This window comes from Eubalaena glacialis, chromosome 2 (assembly GCF_028564815.1).
Source record: "Eubalaena glacialis isolate mEubGla1 chromosome 2, mEubGla1.1.hap2.+ XY, whole genome shotgun sequence".
NCBI lineage: Eukaryota > Metazoa > Chordata > Mammalia > Artiodactyla > Balaenidae > Eubalaena > Eubalaena glacialis.
The window spans coordinates 160,820,182-160,841,804 of NC_083717.1; the positions used below are offsets into that span (position 1 = coordinate 160,820,182).

At 35.7% G+C, this 21,623-nt stretch overlaps 1 protein-coding gene across 11 annotated transcripts in view; it reads left to right on the plus strand.

Annotated features, from left to right (window-relative positions):
- GPHN (gephyrin) overlaps positions 1 to 21,623 on the plus strand; it is a 615,197-nt gene that overhangs the window by 586,600 nt on the left and 6,974 nt on the right. For 6 of the 11 annotated variants that reach the window (XM_061180924.1, XM_061180926.1, XM_061180931.1 and 3 more), the window contains 3 exons: positions 10,977 to 11,050; positions 15,264 to 15,328; positions 18,626 to 18,729. In XM_061180924.1, coding sequence (XP_061036907.1) covers positions 10,977 to 11,050; positions 15,264 to 15,328; positions 18,626 to 18,729 — 243 coding nt within the window. Of the gene's footprint in view, positions 1 to 9,971; positions 10,065 to 10,976; positions 11,051 to 15,263; positions 15,329 to 18,625; positions 18,730 to 21,623 lie in introns of those variants that run through there. The other 5 variants (XM_061180933.1, XM_061180923.1, XM_061180925.1 and 2 more) reach the window with 3 other exon arrangements.

Below are 21,623 nucleotides of genomic sequence, written 5' to 3' on the forward strand. Positions count from 1 at the left end.
GGCAACAAGCTTATAGCTTACATAGGCTTGGCAATTGTGGCTCAATTATGGTAAGAACAGAACACTTCTCATCCTTAACCTTCTTTATTAGTGCTAACAAAGATGTCATTTATCCCAGGGATTTGCTCACAGGTCAACAGCCAATATAGTAAAGCATATTGGTTTTCTCTTTTTTACTCTCTGTGTGGTAAGATACTTACACTAAACCTTTAATTTACTAGGAAGGAGATTTTTAGGAACTGGGCAACCCAGAGTATTCCATAGGAGCTAATAATTGTCCTTCCTAACTCCTTGAGGGGGAATCATATGAAAGAAGAACCAGGAAGAAAGAGAAAGCATCAATGCAGCAAACTCCTGCCAGCCTGCAAATTCTAGTCCCCAAAAGAATTCCAGTGTACTTCAGTAGCAGAAAGAAAGAAAAGTGTAAGAGAGAGAACATCTGCTTCAGCCCAAGGGCAGAGCCTGAAAACCAGTCACTGAAAAGACAGGGAAGTAAGTCAAGGAAAGATCCAGAAACATTATGTAGCACGCATGAATTTTAAGTGCAGAAACTCAGGTACACAAGAAATTTATTTATGTGATTCAACTTAAATTCTACTGTGAGTACCTATGCTACAGAATTGGCAGGAAATTTTATTTAAGCCATCATAGGGCTAATTGCCTCCAAAAATTATGCCAAAGAACTGGGAGGGGCTTAAGAGGCAACAGAGCATCAAGGAGACACATCTGGTCACCAGTCTTCCCTGGATACATCTAGAGTGTCCTTGTCTTGCCATTAGATCTCAGGTCTTTGTTCTTTTGGGCCATGCTAATAGCACTGGGATTATGGGGAGGCTGGGAGTCTTAGGGCAGAGGGAAGGGGCCCCTGCTGCTTGTGGGACCCACAGACCTCTATCCTCTTCTCAGCCAAGGAGAAATGACTCTTCCATAGTTGCTTCCCTCAAAATCTCTCCCCACCCCCACCTCCTCCTGTTTCACATAGCCTTTGCAAAGAGTTTTCATTTTTATAAAACACCAAAAGTTTCAGGTAAACAGTATCTGCTTTTTGCCCTAAAAACTAAAGAATTGTGTGCATTACTATAAATTTTCCACCACCTACAGAATTGTAAAATAGCTCAAAGACAATGAAAGGTGTAGATAATCAATAAGGATACGCTAGACTGGACATCCAATAATTGTTTCTTCCTGTTTCAAAGTCTCTTAATTTTTCCTAACAGTGTCTCCCCCACCCCATATGATCAAAATAATCACAAGGATCATTACTGATCACAGAAAAGGACTGGTCTCATAGGTGTTCCCTGATTATTTAGCAACAAAAGTGTTAATTAACCATATAGGTCTCCTTGAGTTTGTTTTACACATCTAGAGCCATATAGCAATAGAATATTAAAACTAATCAACAATATTCCAAACAAATAAATTATTTGTTAAAATATTTTTTATTTCCCTTAACATTTCATTTAGTCTCATGTTTTTCTTGTTCTGCTAGATCTTGGGTTATCAGTCTGCTTTCTTGAAACCATCTGTTTTCATTCTAAAGAGTCCTGGGATTCCTGACTCAGTCCACTGGTACTGTACAAAAGTTATCTAAGCTATATCACCTCAGCAGCCTGTACCCTAGAGACTATTCTTTGAAGCATCAATAGTTCAAAATACCTATGATTGTCCTTTTCCCTAGTGCTCTGAGTCTGTCTTTTTTGCAGACACAGACTATTTACTGTAGCTTATATAGCAGAGCCTTCAGGCCAGCATCAAAGTAAAACAGAGGCTTTCCTTAGCTAGTAGATATTTAATAGCTGTGCTTAATTTATTACTGTATAATATCAGAAGATAAGTAAGATTCTCTCTTGATATACAGTAGGTAACTATTTCATAAAAGTTTTGGTCAGTGTTTCCCTTGAGGGTGAAAACATATTATGAACAGCAAGGGCATTGTCAAATCTCCAGACACTTCCCATAAAGCATACAATTTCTGAAATATTATATTAATGACATTTTACTTGCATAAACCTAACCTAGAGCACAGTGAGCCTTTCTTCTCAAATGTAACAGTAACTCCCTTCCTATGAAACTCCTGTAATGGTAACATATCAAACAAACCTAACTATTTCTAACTTCTCTTTTTATAAGATGAAAGAACAAATCTTCGTGACTTTCTAGGGGCCCTCTAGGAAATTTCAAACATAGTCTTAGGCTAGGCGTAGAAGATATTCTGAAAATTTTTTTTTCCCCTAAATTTAGATCTGATCTTTAGAAGGCAAAATCAAAAGAGTTGTCAAAAAAAAAAAAAAAAAACTGGGCACCTGATTAAGATAGGATCATAGCTACCTAAGAAACAGTACTTGGTTACCTAATTTTTCAAAGCAACAATAAAATATTGGAAAACAAGCATAGAAGGTAACATGATCATAAATAATATTGGCTCATTCATAAATTAGGAACCTTTGTTCTATACTTTTTTATTTCCTTAAATAATCAAAGACAAAATAAACAAAAAGGCATATTACACAAAAAGAATAACCTTACGTATCATAGGGAAAGCATTAATTAGTAAAGCAAAGAAGTAAGCTCATCAAAACTGAGTGAACTTACTAAAATTTTAATATATTTCTCAGCTTCATTTCAAACACAGGTAATATAACCCAAGGCAAATCAAAGTCATTTTCAGAGTTTTGTCCTTTATTATGCTTTTTTTATATTTTGGAACAAACTGACACTTTGCTTTAGAACTAAGAGTGGTCTCCAGACCAAAGAGGGTCCTGGAGATTCTTTAAGTGGGTATGCAAGGTTAAATCTATCCTCATAATAAAACTAAGACTTTATTTGACTTTTTTATTCTCCTGCTCTCATGACTGTATAGTGAGTTTTTCCAGTGGCTGTATGATCTATGATATCTCATCAGACTGAATACAGAAGCAAATAAGAGAATCCACCTGACTTCTATTAAGCTGAACATTAAAGAGATTTTTTAAATTATAAAACAATGTATAAACAATAAGTTACTTATGTTAACATGAAATAGCTTCATCACTGCTGTTTACAAATGAACCAACAAATAAATATTCTTAACTTCTTAGTTTTAATTTCTAATACAGTAAATATCGATAGACATAACCCACATAACAAAAGCTCTAGGGATCCTTAATGGATTTTAATTTAAGAGCATGTAAAGGGTCCTGAGACCAAGTATTTTGAGTATTGGACTTTTTTTTAAATATTTTTTTCCTGAAAAATGAAAGAACATGCATAGTTTTACTTGTCTGTCATTATTACTTCTAACATAATTGCAACCACCCATATTTATTATAATGTTTAAGAAAATCACTAATTTCTATTTCACAGCAAAAATTAGGGGGCATCGATCATTGACAAATCATACATAAGCATTTTAGCGGACTAGCAAAGTTCATAAACACACAGAATACAACTTTGTACAGCCACACACATCCCCTTTGTACCTTCTTAATGTAGCAAAAATGAAAACATACTCATTAACACGACCCAAAGATATATCCTCTCTATGGCATATTAAAATAAGAAGCAAAGTATAATGTATTAACTAAAGTCATGCTTAGTAAGCAGTGATCGAGTGTTCTATTGTACTTAGAAATCAAGGTATCTCATGATTATTCATTAATTAACCAATTAAATAGCTGTTCAAGATTTTAAATTACTTAAAAATCTTGAAAATTATTTTCAAGCTGACATTCTACAAACATAATTACTATTGAAATTAAAAGTTTGTCAGAATAATGATTCTATTTCATTGAACCAAATTTTAGATTTTTCACAATCTTAAGTATTATATAAGAATAGCATTAGACTCTTTGATGAAGTAACCTATATAATTTTAGGAAAAAACAAACCCAAGCGAAATAAAATGTATTTGCCTACTTAACACTGATAAATAAGAGATAGAATATGGCTGGGCTTGCTTATTAACCAAAATAATTAAGCTAGTCTCATTTGCCAGAGATTTACCTTAACTATGTGAACTTGATTCTTAAAATTATAAGAAGAATATTTTTTTAGTGCAGCATATTTAAAATAGTATAAGATAAATTTTCTTATTATCTGGGAACTTTAGGAATATTCTTTTTATGTAAGTACTTACCTCTCTAAATCAATCAGAATAGAGTACCTTTAATTTAAGAGACATTAGAAGTGTTTTGGTGTGTTCGTTTTTCTCCCCGTTGGCAAAGCAAACTTTATTGTGGGCCTAAGGTCAGGGCTCTTCTCTTCATGCCCTGCTAAACCAGAGAGTTGGGGATGAGAGGCTCTTGTGTTCCCCTGCAACACCTCCATCACATTGAAATTCAGATGGAGAGAGCCAGGGTAGGGGACACCCCGAATCTGCAGCATACTCCGAGGAAGGCCCAATCTGCATGGTGGTCTCACAGGCATATAATTTATGAATACGCTCCAGAAATAGGAAAACATTTCACACTCACAAAACAAGATAAATGCCTTCCTGGATCACAGACACATAGACACACAACCACATAAAGAATATACAGCTTCAGGGACTTCCCTGGTGGTCCAGTGGTTAAGAATCCGCCTTCCAACGCAGGGGACGTGGGTTTGATCCCTGGTCAGGGAACTGAGATCCCATGTGCCGCAGGGGAACTAAGCCTGTGCGCCGCAACTAGAGAGCCCGTGTGCCACAACAAGAGAGCCCGCATGCTGCAACTACTGAGCCCGCATGCTGCAACTACTGAGCCCACACACTCTAGAGCCCGCATGCCACAACTAGAGAGAAGCCCACGCACCGCAATGAAGAGCCCACTTGCCGCAACGAAAATCCCGAGCACCACAACTAAGACCCGATGCAGCCAAATAAATAAATAAAATTTTTTTTTTCAAAATACAGCTTCAGCTCTACAACTTCAACCACAGATTAAGAGTAAACACAGAAACAAACAAACAAAAAAATTAGTCTACAAATAAAGAGATATTTTCCTTCCTAGAGGTCACAAAATTCTTAATTGGTTTAGGCTCAAAATGACAGTAAGACAAATAAACAAGAAAGACTAACAAACCAGATTCTCTATCTTCTCTTACCTAACAGAATAGATTTCAATCACCCATTTATAGGAATCACCAAATGGTCAGACCATAAAACCGAATTCTCAATCATTGATGCTACAAAGGGGAATACCTTATTGGCCATGCATAGAACCAAAATTAATAGAGGAGGCAAAAATAGAGAAACCAAAAGTTAGCAGATTTCAGGTTTTATTACTACTTGGCATACACTCCAGAAACCAAAGAAAGATGTATGCAGGTTTAAGCCACCCATAAAATGCACTTTTCTGGCAATTGAGTTTACTTGGTTTTGTCAGATAAATCAATACGGCATCTCAGTGGAGCCTTCAGAATTGTTAAGGTATAGTTTTGTAAAGATAAAATCATGAATCTCATATTTTTTTATTTTATAAAATGTGTCAGTGATTTTATTTAACTCATTAATGAGGGAACCAGTAAGATGTTGCAACTGGTTCTAAGAATTCAAAGAACAGAGACACCTATAGGTAATCAGAAATGCTGAAATCAATCTGCTAACGGATGCAAAACTGTTCTATATCCACAGGAGAATAATCAATTACACCGCCACCAACAGAATTAATTTGCATTTCTTTGGATACTAATCATGTTCACCGTCAGTTTTCTACAGCTTAATTTTTATAAAATAGCACAAAGACAGTGAGAGGCACAAATAACCCAGAAGGTTGTTTGGACATCCAATAATCTTTTTTGCCCATTTCAAAGTCTTTCATAATTTATCTGACATTGTTCTTACTTGAGTTGTGGGAAAGACCTGTCTCCTTCATCCATTCGTGTTTCTTCTTCCTATCTGGATCTAGCTTTCAGAACATCAGACAGAGATCCTTCCTGCTTCTATAGGTAGACAAAAACTTAAGAACAGTGGTGATTCTCAGCTTTTATTGCTATGTCTGGTACAAGCTTTCCATCACAAGAAACATGAAGCATTTCTTCATGTTCAGAAAGAATGAAAAGGGGCATTTTTACAACAGAAATGATTTTTTTTCAAGAAAAATAAAATACTTTCATTCATTTAACAAGTATGTAGTGAGCATATATGCTTTCCAAATTCTGTATCATTACCCATAAGGCCCTGCATGTATGGCCTCTGCCTGTCTCTCCACCCTCCCCTTATGCCTCTTTCCTATTCATTCACTACCTTCCATTGTCTTTTCAGTTCTAGACACACTCTTTACTGCTCTTGAAGGTTTTGTATATACTTTCCTCTGCCTGGAATTCTCATCCCTCCACACTTCTCATGGCTGAGTCCTTCTCATCCTCACCACCTCTTTTAAAATGGCCTTTCCTTATTCTCCACCTCACGCCGTTATTCTCTATCCCAGCACCTGCTTTTTTCCTTCATAGCATGTACCACACTTTATAGTTATTTTATTTGTTGTTTTACTTATTTTAGGCTGTCTCCTCCAGTAAACTATAACAGGACATCCTTGTGCCAGGGACCATGTGTATCTTGTTCACTATTAAATCTCTAGCACAAATAGAATTCCTCATACATAGTAAGCACTCAAAAATATTTGTTGAACTAGCAAATGAATGACTGAAACTCATGTGCTAATCACCATGGACTCATTATACAGAGGGTTTCTGATCTCACAAACTTTATAGTACAATAAAGGATACATATCTGTTATCAAGCAACTGCCGTATTACTTAAGTGTATGATGTCAGGAGGACATAGTATTATAAGAACACATAAGAAAGACCTGGAGATTTCTGCTTCTACTATGATGAAGCGGCTTATTTGGACCAACTCTCCCACCAAGGACAACTATAAAAGCTATGGTGGCACAGTGGTTAATAATCCGCCTGCCAATGCAGGGGACACGGATTCGAGCTCTGGTCCGGGAAGATCCCGGAAGATTGCCGCGGAGCAACTAAGCCCGTGAACCACAACTACTGAGCCCCCATGCCACAACTGCGGAAGCCCACATGCCTAGAGCCCATGCTCCGCAACAAGAGAAGCCACCGCAGTGAGAAGTCAGCCCACCTCAACAAAGAGTAGCCCCCACTCACTGCAACTAGAGAAAGCCCGTGCACAGCAACAAAGACCCAACACAGCCAAAAATAAATAAATAAATAAATTTATTAAAAATAAATAAATAGATAAAAGCTATGTAAATCTTTTAAATTTTTTGAAGAATAAGAAAAAGAAGGTGTCCAAAGAGAACAACTAAGACAGATGGGATTCAGGGTACCAAGATCTCAGAGAAAAGTGAACCACAGAGAAGTTGAACTGGAATTCTTCACCATATATTTCCTCAAGGCATTTACTAATTCCTAAGCCAGGAGGGACAGGGGATGATGTAATGGTCAAGAGGCCAAGAATCTAAGCATAACAGAATAGCTAAAAGGCTAAGGAAATAAGCAGAGTTTTCAACAGTCTGAAGAGTTCAAGACCTGCCGTGGAGGAGGGACCCTGGCAAATATCTCAGGCTTTCAGTTTAAACCCTTGAAGTGCTGTGATCTAAGAATAAGGACAAACTGGAAAAAAAACAGTCTTCACAAAGACTGCAATTGAGCCTCAAATTATCTCAGTCTCTGATTATATCAAGGTAATCTTAGTTAAGCTGCCAGAAGAAATTAAATTCTTTCTGGAGGAATATATCATCATTCAAAACCTCTAAATTTTTTTCATATATAATGTTTGGACTTTACCAGAAATACCAGAAATAGCACAAAATAACTAAAAATTTAGAAGGGAAAACAAGATAGTACAACCCTAAAAATGGTCCTGACATTTATATTGTCTCATATGGACTTTTAAAAACTGTAATTAATGTGTTTAAGAAAAAGAAATGACAAAGTAAAGAATTTCACTAGAAAATTAGAATCTATTTATAAAAACCAAATGAAAATTTGGAAAAAATATGGAAAAGAGCATAAAAGACATATGGGATTTGTTGAAAGGTGTAACGTGTAATTGGAGTCCCAAAAGGAAAGGAGAGAGTGAACAAAAGCAGTATTTAAGAGATACTGGCAGAGAGTTTTCCAAAACTAATAAAAGACATAAAGCCAGATATTCAAGGAGTTCTGTTAATCTCAAGCAGGATAAATACAAAGAAACCATACCTAGGTAGTCATAGCAAAACTACTGAAAACCAAGGGCAAAGAGAAAAATCTTACCAGAAGGACACGTTACCTTCAAAGGACCAAAAATAGAACTAACAGAAATGATTTAAACAGAAATTATGGAACTCAGAAAACAATGGAGGGACTTCCCTGGTGGTCCAGTGGTAAAGAATATGCCCACCAATGCAAAGGACACAGGTTCAATCCCTGGTCGGGGAACTGAGATCCCACATGCCGCAGGGCAACTAAGCCCACGCACCACAGCTACTAAGCTTGCACACCTCAACAAGAGAGCCCACGTGCCGCAAACTACATACCCCATGCTCCCTGGAGCCCGCGCACCACAACTAGAGAGAGAAAACCTGCACGCCACAACTAGAGAGAAGCCCACATGCCACAATGAAGACCCGACGCAGCCAAAATAAAATAAAATAAAATATTAAAAAAATAAAAACAATGTGTTCAAAACAGAACTTCTAAAACAAAAGAGAGAACAATGGAATGGCATTTGTAAAATGCTGAAAGAAAATAAAAGCTAGTGTGGAACTGAACTAGATTAAAAACTGAACAGACCTATCCTAAAGGGAGTTCTTCAGTGGGAAAGATTATGGAAGCATGAAAATGCAGAAAGGACTAAAGAGCAAAGGAAAGGGTTAATATGTTGGTAAATGTAAATGAATTGTTGATTATATGAAATAATATCTTGAGGTTTAAATGTATATAAATATTATATATTGAATATATAGAGTGTATATTTGTATAGTATATGTAGAATGTATATATATAATAGTTATATATATACACACATATTTATAATGTATATAGAATATATGATACATGATAGCACAAAAAGGAAAGAGGAATGGATGGAGTTAACATGTTTTAAAGTTCTTACATTGGGAAGTGATAAAAATACCAAATTATGATAGATTGTAGTAAGTTAAGAATGCATGTTGTAATCTCTAAAATAACCACTAAAATAATAAGAGAATGTGTAACTAACAAATAGAAGAGAAAGAAAATTAAATAACAAAAAAATTTTGGTGAATTGAAAGAAGACATGAAAGAAGAAAAAGAAATAAAAACAAAAGTGACAAATAGGTAATGAATAGGAGGGCTATAGTTTTAAACCCCAAATATAGCAATAATTATATTAAATGTAAATGGACTGAGTCCTCCAATTAAAAATTGTCATTCTGGATTTTAAAAAACAACAAATTGCATGATGCTTATAAGAGACCCACCTTAAATATAAGGACACAGCTCATTGAAAGTAAAAAATGAGAAAAATGTTACAAGGGAAGATAGCTGGTATGACTCTCTTGATATCAGAGAAAATTAAGATAAAAAGGATTACTAGATATTAGGTGGAGGGACATTTCCTATTCATATATTTACATGGATCAGTTCATCAAGTAAATTCTAAATTATTGCATCTAATAATATAACCTAAAAATAAACATAAATCAATAATCAATCTACTATCCAGCCCTGGGAATTCAGGGGAGGCTGAGAAGATGACTGAGATTGAGAGTCATCTCAGAGATTGAGAGAGAGGAGGGTGGAAAGAAAGAGTATTCTAAACGGAAGGAAGAACATTTTCAAAGATTTGAGGCAAGAAAGTGTAAAACCTGACAGCAATATAGTCCTGCTGGAATGTAGAGAGAGAGAGATTAAGGAAGTGGAATGGGGCTGGTGGGAAAAGGATTGCCTGATAAGAGCAATGATTGGCAAAAGGGGACTAGAAAATACAAGAATCTTAGCTATGATATTTAAAAGCTGAGACTTGTTTCTGGAAACCAGGAAGTTATTGAAGTATTATATATTGATTTGATCAGATTTGTTTCCAGGAGGCCTCTCTCACTACTGTGGCGGGAATAAATTGGAGGAGGGCAGGAGTGTTGGCAGAGAGACCTATTTCAGTAATTCAGGTGAGATGATGTTGGCTGAGGCTGTGGAGATAGAAGGAAACAGCTTTTAAAAATAAAGTGTCCCATAACTTGTGAAATATTTAAAATTTTAGTAGGTTACTAGACTCTTGGATTAGTGAACAGGAAACTCAGTAATAGACCAAGAGGTTGTATTACTTAAGAGAAACTTTTTAAACTGCAATATTTTTCTTTATGTTTACAAAACCAACTACAAGGCAGTATTGCCTTTCCTTTCCAAAGATCATGTTTTGTCAGATGGCGCTGGGTTGATCATAACCTTAGGTTGGTTGTGTTGGTAATAGCAGAATATAAAGTTGGAGCAATTAAACACCCTTGACTTTCTGTTTTAGAGCTCCCTCCCTAAATTTTTAGTTGACTTATTTAGATTTGGTAATCTGTGGGCAAATGTCCAAGTGTCTCCCCAAGGAATGTGCATCATTTTAAGTTATTAGACAGAATAGTGTGTGATGCATACATGTGGCTTCCCTGCCCAGGCACAGCTACTTAAGTCATATTTATTAACATCCTTTCTCAGACATAAAATTCTGTCTTAAAAGAGAGACAGCAACCTATCAAGTAATGATTTGTATGTTAATGTGGTTACTTGGTTTACTATCTAACTACTTCTATTAGAATGTACTTTTTATGAGGGAAGGGACATTGTCTCTTTTGCTCAAGGCTGTATCTCCCTGTACATAGATTGATACTCAACATATACCAGGTGCTCAGTAAATATTTACTGAATGAATAAATGAATGAGGAATGAAGGAATATTTGTCTTAAATCAACTTCACTAAAATAAGGTGTTTCTTTTCATTTCAATCTTATAAATTTATTTTTTTTTTCATTTAAAGTTTGAAAGTCTGATATTAGAATGTTCGAAAGTAAAGCGATTATTTTTCATATTTGCAGGACTATCTCAAGCAGGTGCTGGACATTGATCTTCATGCCCAGATCCATTTTGGCAGGGTTTTTATGAAACCAGGGTATGAAAATAATCTTGTTATCTAATATATGGGGTTGATTTGGCTTGCTTTGACTAACAAAGTTTTTAAATGCTTTCTTTTTACATTTTCTATTATGGATTATTTATTCTAATAAAAAATATTATAGTATTAGAGTTCTTTGAACAAGTGTATATCCTATCTGAAATGGGAATTCATCTTCTTTATAAATCACTGGGTCTGGTTTAAACAAAGCAAAACAACTTTCCAAACCTTTTCTCCCTTTAATTCCCATGTCTAGTTCCTTCCTTCTCTTTTTCTGCTTCTTTCTCTCACTTAAAAAACATTTCAGTATGAAAATTCTCAAACGTACACAAAAGCAGGGAGTACAATGAAACCCCATATACCCATCACCCAACTTCAGTAACTATCAACATTTTTCCATAATTGTTTTATCAATCCCCTTCTTCACCTTTTTGGGAGGACAGAGGGCTGGATTGTTTTAAAGCAAGTTCTAGACATGTCATTTTAGTATACGTCTCAAATATTAATAACAACAGCAGTTACATGTGTAAGCAGTTACATTATCTTACATAATCACAATGGTATTATCTCAGCTAACAAAATAAATAAGAATACCTCAGTATCATCTAATACCCTGATCGTATTTGAAAATTCTCCCAAATGTCAAGGAAAAGTATGCCTTCTTACATATGTTTTGTTTGAATTAGGATTCAAGTCAGGTCTACTCACTGTATTTGGTTAAGTTTCTATTAAACAGGAACATTTACCAACCACCGCCCTCGTTTTTTGGCATGCCACTGACTTGCTGAAGCAACTGAATCTTTTGTCCTACTGAATGGATTTGGCTGATTGCTTCCTTGTGGTGGCATTTAATTTGTTCCTGTCTCTCTCCAGTATATTCTGTACATCAGAAGTTAGATCTAAAGGTTTGATTAGATTCAGATTCAATTTTTTTTTTGTAAGAATACTTCATGAATAGTGTTTCATACTGCTTCTTACTACCTCCCAAGGGGAAAGAAAAGTAACCACATACCTAGATCTTGCATATCTCCTGAAAACTAATAGCTCCCTCAGGAAGGGCTAATGGAGGTTCTGTAATCCATTGTAAATCCTCAAAGAATGCAAACATTGGTGTTGATAAAATATGTGTGGCCATGTCTTTAAACAACAGCTTGCCTGTTCAGACCCCTGCTCCTCTATAAACCTGTGATATGTAAACATTATAAAAACACTGTTGAAAGCCCTCAGTGTGTGGGTGAGCATTCCAGCACACCTCCATGCTGTCAGGGACAACAGTAATGATGCTTTAGTTCAGGGTCATACTCTGATGGGTGCTCATATGAACCCTAAGAGAAAGTAGAGGTGGGACTTACCATTTGTTACAAGTGAGCCATGGGAACTAGCAGCAAATTCCAGAAAACTTTTTTAAGTGTTAAGCCAGCCTTCCTAATCTCCCTGATTTATTGGATACCTTGTGTCAGTTCTAAGGCAGAGATCAGGCTTTACATTTAAGTACGAAGTTAAGATTGTCCCTAAAGCCTTCTCCACAATGTAATAGAATTTAGAATTCTTGGCATTGTATTTCTGTAGTTGCTCTGATATGCTGCCACTGACAAGGCCCTTTTACTGTTGAAGGTGTTGGACTGGGATCATTCTTATTAAGAATATCTTGTCTTAAGCAAATATTATTATGCTATGAGTACACAGGCTTTTTTTTACTCTGTCCCCATGGGCAGTACTAATTTGATTAGAATACAGAGGACATCCCAAAAGTATGTCAATGTACTTCTCACTAATCTCAAAAATTGAATTGATTATTCCTTTGCAGTGAGAAAGAAGCTGACATTACTTACCCTCACTTCTAGAGGAGAAATATTTGTATAATATCTATTATTTAAATTATCTATTATTTAAATTAATCTCAGCACCCATGATGTATAATTTTGGTACTTATTTTATTTTTAGTCTATTATTTACCACTTACTTCAGCTGTAGGAGTTGATCAGTTCATACTGTTTATTCTCCTCCCTTAAAGTCATAATATTCTGTGACTTCGGTTATTGTATAAAAGCTGTTACATTCTGATCTCAAGAGGAAAAATGAACAATAGGTGTTGAGTTTCAAGGAAATGGCTTTCCAGATCCTAAACAAAAACTTCACAGTCTAGCAATAAAACACTCATGATAGCAGTGCACATAACAAAATGTTTTATTGTAATGGAATCTTTTTAAAATGAGTACCTTCAGAGAAATCACAGTAGCTGTCTGCAAGGTTCAAAAGATGATTTAAATTGGCTTTAAATATAGTAGAAGGAAGGTGTTATGCATTCCCTCCTCAATCTTATGTGTGTTAGTTTGCTATTAAAAAAAAAATGGTTTAGAACTTTAAATGGGCTTCCTTTAATTGGCCAGAATTTTATACTTGTCTGAAGATAAGAAGAATTTAAAGGTAATTGCTACTTAATAGTAGAATAAGAAGAAATATAAAAAAGCTCAAGAACAATTTAGCTTTGCTCTTCCCACATACAGTGCATTCAGAATGCAATTAACCTCTTTCCTTTTAGACATGGAGATACTCAAAAAGCATTTGGAATATTATCAACCAGATCTACCAATCACAGTTTTTATGGGTCATCTACAGTGAGCATAGCTGTTGTCAAAAATGTATCTTGGAAATTATTTTCATCACACAGTAACAGTCATTGCCAAATAACCTATCTATAAATGGATATATGACAGTCTAATCTCAGTTCTCTAAAACACAGCAAAGAATCAGGAAGTAAGCAAAAAAGGCCTCAGAGTAGCCAAAAATAGATGTTACGAAGTCCATGTAATAACACTTCGCAGTGTACCCTATGAGAGCCTTATCTAATTATGAGCCATAAAGTTAGAAAAACCTTGGTTCAAATCTTAGTATCTGAGTGATTTTGGCCAAATTGCTTAATCTCTCTGAGTCTCATTTTCCTCATCTGTAAAATGGGATGACAATTGTCACCTCATGGGATTATTGTAAGAATTAAATGAAATAATGGATATAATGTTTAGATGTTTCTTTAAAAATAGTAACTTCTATTATTACTATTATTATTATCATTCCAACAGTATAACTATTACTACTGCTCTCTGGTTCCCAAACCTAAGGCCAGCTTTAAGGGTCAAGATGATGGCAGTCTAGCATTATGGGGACCTACAGAAAAAAAACTAGGGGAAAAAAAACAGAAACAAGAACTATAGAAACACCGCCACGTGTACTGTCATGTTATGGTTTAATACCCCTGTGACCCAAAATCTCTGTATCATAGCAGAGTAGAATCAATTCATAATGATGGCTGCAATTCATCAAAAATGTTAATGTTCATCATATTATTGCAAAAGGTAATGAGGGACTGATCCTTTCTTCTTTCAACCAACGAGCAAAAATAGTAAAAAGAAAAACAATTTGGGTGCTTAAAAGGGTAATTTTTCAGCTACTTGGAAATTTCAGCATTCCCTAAGAATTTTGCATCACTCAAGTTTCATTAATGTAATAAAAATTTTAGCTGAAATTCTATATTAAGGGTAGTCAATAGAAAAAAACCACCATTATTAACCACCTGCCCTCTTCACACTCACACCCCTCTCCACACCCCCACGATGAGGGTTCATGTCAGACTTTTGAGGAAGTATAATTTGATAATATTTTTAAATTACTATTGCTTTAATTTTGTTCTAGTCATGGTATTTTATTTATTTTGACATTTCAAAACATTCCCTTCATAGGAGGGAAGCTTTTATGTCTATTGCTGAGTATAGTCTTAAAGGGCTGAGAAATACTCATCTTGAACAATAGGTAGTTATCTGATAGACATGTATTACCAGGTAGTCTTCAGATAAAAAGAATGATTGTTATTCTCCAGCAGAAAAAAAAACGTATAGACATTGTTAACTAGAGGGGTGGAGAAACTCCAGGATTTGGGATAAGCTTCTATGGCACTGGCAAGAAGGAAAAAAAAGTAAACTACAGAAAACCAGGAAGTTTGGTTACTTGAAAACAGAAGATGCTAAAAAAGAATTAATTTAAATGCTCTTGAAACACTTCAGGTTATAAAGATTTAAAGGAGAGTCAACAGAATAGTACTTTTACACAATAGGTGACCTGTATGAAGAACGATGTAACAAGAAAACTGCAGTATTTAACTTACTCCTCAGATTGCTTAGCAGTCACTAACAAACAACCTCTACTTTTCCTCTAGCCTGCCAACGACATTTGCAACTTTGGATATTGATGGTGTAAGAAAAATAATCTTTGCACTACCAGGTAAGAATAATTGAAATAGTTTCTTTTGCTTTTTCTGGAAAAATGACCAAAATCTTTTTGTTTCCCAGGTGACCAGTCCCCTATCAGAGTGCATGATTTGGAATCTGAAAGACCTGGGTTCAAATCCCAGCTTTTCATACTGTATGACCTTGGACAAATCACATAACCTCTCTGAAGCTGTTTCTTCATCTATAAAATGGGGCTAATTAGGGTTGGTGTGAAAGTCAAATTAGTATCTTTCAAAGCACATTCCAGACCCTAAGATGATAATCAGGAGTTAACTGTCGCTACATCTTTCTGGGGCACCTGCTTTTCCTTACAGGAAATTGGTCAAAGTTAGCAGTATAATTACCTCTCACAACTAGAGTATTATGCTCAAGGGGCCAAAGGGCCTTGAATCGCCTATGGAAATACTAGAACAAAAAAATACAAAGCTGCCTTTGCTTCTCACCAGATTTGGACTGGTTGGGGAGAGCAGCAACACGGAAGGAGGGACTGCAAATACTGATGCTTCTCAGCCAAATCCCAGGCATCATCAGTCTGACCACATCATTATCCCCACCCTCTCCCACGTGAGCAGAAACTCACATGTTCAGATTATAGAAAAAGCAAAGTGGTTCAGTTTACAATTTTTGGACTTTGGCTGTGCATTTAAAGCCATGTTTTAAAGCCATTACTAATCTTAATAAATTCTAAAGCAGTTTAGAAGTTTTGTATATCTACTTATTTTTTTCAATTTTAAAAATTATCCTCTGATCTGTAGCAGTGCCCCATTCTCTATTTTTTGGCATAGATTCCTTTAGAAAATAACCTACTTATTCCTTTCAGATGTACAAGTCTGGTGGCTTTGGGATATTTACCTGCTTTTTTATATTAAATAAAGCTCAAAATAGAGATAGAAAGAAAAGAAGGCAGGCAGAAAATTTTAGAACTTTAAAAACATGTTTAAAGCCCCTATCTGTAAGCATAAAAGAGAGTATGTTTCTCTCATATAGGAAATTTTAAGAGCGAGGTCATGTAAATAAAGTTTTAGTCCTCAAAATATTTCTGTGGTACAAAACTCCTTAGGGCCTTTAATACATCCCTAGATACTCTGAAAACCATTATATAGAGAAATGAGATCATCTTCCTAGCTTCATTTTGACTAGAAGAGACTGTTTTTGTTGTCTACAGAAGATATGACTTGACCTACAAAGTATGTTATAGTGGGAGCCTATTTTGCCATTATTAAGTGTTGTTGATCTGCCAAAGAAGTTATAATTAAATAGCCTATTTTCAAATTGCTACTTTGAGATTTTCACTGCTCAGCCTGAAAGTACCAAAAGAGGGCAGCAACAATTCACATGTTCAGATTGTAGAACCAGCAAAGTGGTTCTTTTTATAAGGATTTGAAAACTCAGAATTGGATTTTTGGTTTCTTAAGGTCCTTGCAATTAAAGCCATTACTAATCTTGATAAGTTCTAACGCAGTTGAAAAGTTATGTGTTATCTACTTGTTTTTTTTTAACTTTTTAAAATTACTATAGTAACATGTGTTCACTGTAAAAACATTAGAAAACACAGATAAGCATTAAGAAATGTTATCCATAAGCTCCCTCCCCCTGAAATAACCACTATTCGCAATTTTCTTGGTGTTGATTTTTCCAGTCCCTTTTCTTATATAGAGCAATTCATTTTTTATAGAGTAATTTTATAAAACAGTAGCATTACAAGAATACTGTAATCATTGTTGAACAATAGCTTTCTTATTTCTTTTTCTTTTTTTTTTCCTTTTTTTGCTTTTCCAGAAAAATTTCCATCTGTTTGTATTTTGAGGCAAGAGGAAAGCAATTGATTCTCATTAAGAGTCTGCTGTTCTGTGGGACAACTCACTTTTTCTATTGAAATAATCAATGTCACTCATCACAACTTTTTTTAACAACTTAAAAAAAAACTATTCTTAACTGGTTTTGTGGGTAGAAGAAAATTAAAGGTATGGTTTTAGCTAGTAATAGGCTAAACTGACCATTGCTTTTATTTTGATGATGAAATTAGCAGCACAAAGCCAGGCCAAGGGAACCTAAAATATAATAAGCATTCCCCACCCCCTCTCTCTATATATATATGCATACTCACATACCACTGTATAAAAGTATTAGTAAAATTTGAATTTTAGAACCAAAAGGAATATTAAGAATCATATCATCCAAACCTTTCATTTTGTGGATGAGTAACGTTAGACGCAGAAAGGTTTGGAACTCTTGCCTGGGTCGCATGGCTTGGTTAGTTAACAATACCACACAAGAAGCTAAATCTGTTATTCTCAGCTCAGTCATTTTTTCATAGCCCACCTTACCTCTCTTTGAAGTGCATGACACACCCAGATTTCTTCTTGGAGAGGTACAGTTGAATTCCTCAAATTTTTCTTATAACTGCAAAAGAACTTGGTATTTGTATTAATCTGCTCAGGCTGCCATAACAGAATATCACAGACTGGGTGGCTTAAACAACAGAAATTTATTTTCTCACAGTTCTGAAGACTGAAAGTCTAAGATCCAGGTGCCAGCAAGGTTGGTTTCTGTTACGATCTTTCTTCCTTGCTTGCAGATGGCCACCTTCTCTCAGTGTCTTCACATGGCCTTTCTTCTGTGTATACACACTCGTGTTTCTTCCTCTTTTTATAAGGACACCAGTCCTATTGGATTAGGGCCTCACCCTTACAACCTCATTTAATTTTGGTTACCTCTTTAGAGGTCCTTTCTCCAAATACAGTCACATTGGGGGTTAAGACTTCAACATATGAATTTGAGGGGAACATAATTCAGTTCCTAAGAGTATTCGCCTTCAAGTCCTTCACATCTTAAATCATTTAGTTTTATATTTTTGGTTTAAAGAAATTTCTGGTTAGAGGGGATTATGGATAAATTTCTTTATTCTTATCCTACTTGCTAATTTTTTTTTGCACTGAGCATGTACTACTATGGTAATTTTAGAACATTTTAAAAATAGCAAGTGCAAACTCATTACTAAAGGCTTTCAATGTACGGCTCTCAGGAAAGCAGATATAAATGGTGTCAAACAGCTTCTGTGCATCAGAAATATCTGTGTTTCACTGCTAGATCCAAATATTTACACCCTCTGTGGCATTTGGTTGACTACAGCTCTATTCTGGCATCCTTTTGGATTCAAGGTGATTCAGAAGAGGAATGCTAGTGGTTAGTCATTTCACTCTCTATGATACCTGAAGGTATAGACAGTCATAATTATTTGGCAAATTTTTATGTGTGTACTATAAATAACTGCTTGGTTGACTTTCAGGGAATCCTGTGTCAGCTGTGGTCACCTGCAATCTCTTTGTTGTGCCTGCACTGAGAAAGATGCAAGGCATCTTGGATCCTCGGCCAACCATCATCAAAGCCAGGGTAATGTTTTCTAATGACCGGAAACCAAAACTGAAGCCTGATAACAAATTAGGATATGATTTTTTAACTGCCCAAAACAAACATCTAGAATTTTATATTAGTTTTGAGGAAAAATGTGGTTATAGTCCCCTCTTCATGATAGAAAACAGAGGGAAAGGAGTCCCTTTTATTCCCTTCCCACATCATTCCATGACTCCTAAAGTGAATAATTTTCTCCAGCTAGAAGTCCATTTAGGAGTGGATATGTAATGACAAAATGGTCAATAGAATACTAAACTAATACTAAACCTATATGGAAGGAGGGACAAGAATTCCCTTTCCCCTATGTAAACTTAGAGAGAACAGCAATTTAGCTGATCAGTTTTTCTGTGACCCCGCTGATAAATTTTAAACAGTTCAGAAAAAGACAATTAAAGGACAAGAAAGAGATTCTAGTGAAGCAGAAGAAAAGGGAGACCATATTGTTTGGAAAAAGGACCACTAAGGCTGAGGAAATATACCTGCAGTAAAAGTCACTCAGAAATTAGAGTCCCCTTCTCCACCAACACTAACTTCAGTTTGCTTTACTACTACTAGTTAACTAATTATGTAACACAGTTTCTGTGTAATAACTAATGAACAATTTTCCTGGCAATTTAAACTATAATACTAAATCAGTACTTTTCTTTCTTTTAAGCTTTACTAAGGTATAACTGATATACACAAATTGCACATATTTAATGTAGACATTTTGATGAATTTGGACATATGCAAACACCTGTGATACCGTCATCACAATCAAGGTACTAAACATATCCATCACCTCCAAACATTTCTTTGTGTTCTTTGATTTGCTTGTTTATTTCATGCTAAGAACATTTAACGTGAGAACTATCCTCTTAAAGTATTTTGAAGTGCACAGTACCACATTGGTAACTACAGGTAATATGTTGTACAGCAGATTCTTTAAAACGTATTCACCTTGCATAACAGAAACTTTATATCCATTGAGCAACAATTTCCCTTCCCTCCTCCCCTCAGCCCCTGACAACCACCATGCTATTCTCTGCCTGTGTGAGTGACTATTTTAGATACTTCCTATAAGTAGAATCATGCAGTATTTTTGTAACTGACTTATTTCACTTAGCATTGTGTCCTCTAGGTTTATCCATGTTGCCTCATGGAAAACAGTATGGAGGTTACTCAGAAATTAAAAGTAGAACTACCATATGATACAGCAATCTCACTTCTGGGTATATGTCCAAAAGAATTGAAATCAGGATCTCAAACAGATATTTGCACCCCAGTGTTCATTATAGCATAATTCACTATACAAAGATAAGGAAACAACCCAAATTTCCAACAACAGATGAATGGGTAGGGAAAATGAAGTGTATGTGTACAATGGAGCATTATTCAGCTTTAAAAAAGATCAGTCATTGAACATCAAAAGGTATAATTGGATGCCTGTTATATGAGAATATAATGGCCTATGGATTGATTAAAAAGCAGATATTGAAAATGATAGAACTGTGATTTATAAGAAATATAAACCAGTTTTATTATTTTTTGGAGATGAAAAATATAACTAGGTTATAGAAACTTTGGAAAAATTAACTTAAAACTGATCTGCACCAACAGGTGTAAGAATTTTTAAAGTTACTTGATAAATTTTAGATGATTTACAAGGCAGATGAGCTCGAGCGCCTCTCTGTTGGACTAATGAAATCAGTGCCTCATAACTTCTCTAAAATAGATAGCTAGTGGGAAGCAGCCGCATAGCACAGGGAGATCAGCTCGGTGCTTTGTGACCACCTAGAGGGGTGGGATAGGGAGTGTGGGAGGGAGGGAGATGCAAGAGGGAAGAGATATGGGAACATATGTATATGTATAACAGATTCACTTTGTTATAAAGCAGAAAGTAACACACCATTGTAAAGCAATTATACTTCAATAAAGATGTTTTAAAAAAAAAAAAAAAAAAAGTTAGTGTAAAGCTCCTTTAACCACTCTTTGGAAGCTTTGACCAGACTTGAGCAGAGTCCGGGCCCTCAGTACCAACCAGGGCCTGGAGCATGTCACCTGGGACCTCCACTCTAATAGAATCCCCTCTGGTCATCTGTTTTCTCACAAACTCTCTTCTCCAATCTGTGCAGCTAGTCCAGCCTCTTCCCCGAGTCTCCTGGAGCTTTCACCTTCCCCTCATTACCACCATCAAACCTTCCCAAGACTTTCAGGTCTTTGGCAATCGTCTAAAAGTCTTCTCTCCCTCACCTCTTATCATCAGTTGCTTTATTTCCATAATTCTAAATAACTTTATTTCTGCTTCAGCAACTCAATACGCACATCCTTTTCAATACCATGAAGTGCTCCATCTCAAAAATCACCAACTCTGGTATACAGTTTAGGAACAATGGCAAGTTACCTACCAGTAAATATCAAAGAATTTAAACACTCCTATAACCCCTGCCCTTTTCCCTCTCCATAAGCCCCTTCTGGCTTTACCCCTTTCCTCATCCAACCTAAATCCTGTGGTGTATCACTTCAGTGTTTTTCTAACACCCTCAAATTTTTTTTGCCTCTTCTTCCGTGCACTATAGTCACTCTAAGAATCCACAAACTTAGATCAATCTTCCCTTTTTTGTCCTTCACTTTTATTCCCAGGGCACTGAGTACAACTAGAGAAGAGAGTACAGCTGTTCAAGTTATCACTTCCAATTTACAAACCTCAGCAGGGGCCAAAATTCCCCTTGATGATCCTTTTATATCCTGTGGATCAGCTTTTTCCATTCCTTACTGCAGTCTTCCAAATCTTCACCATTCTCCTAAAGCGCCCTCCACCATCCACATCCCCTGTGTTTTGTAGCCAAATAAGCTGGTTTGAATGATGGCTCCAGTGTTTAATGGTTTCTCTT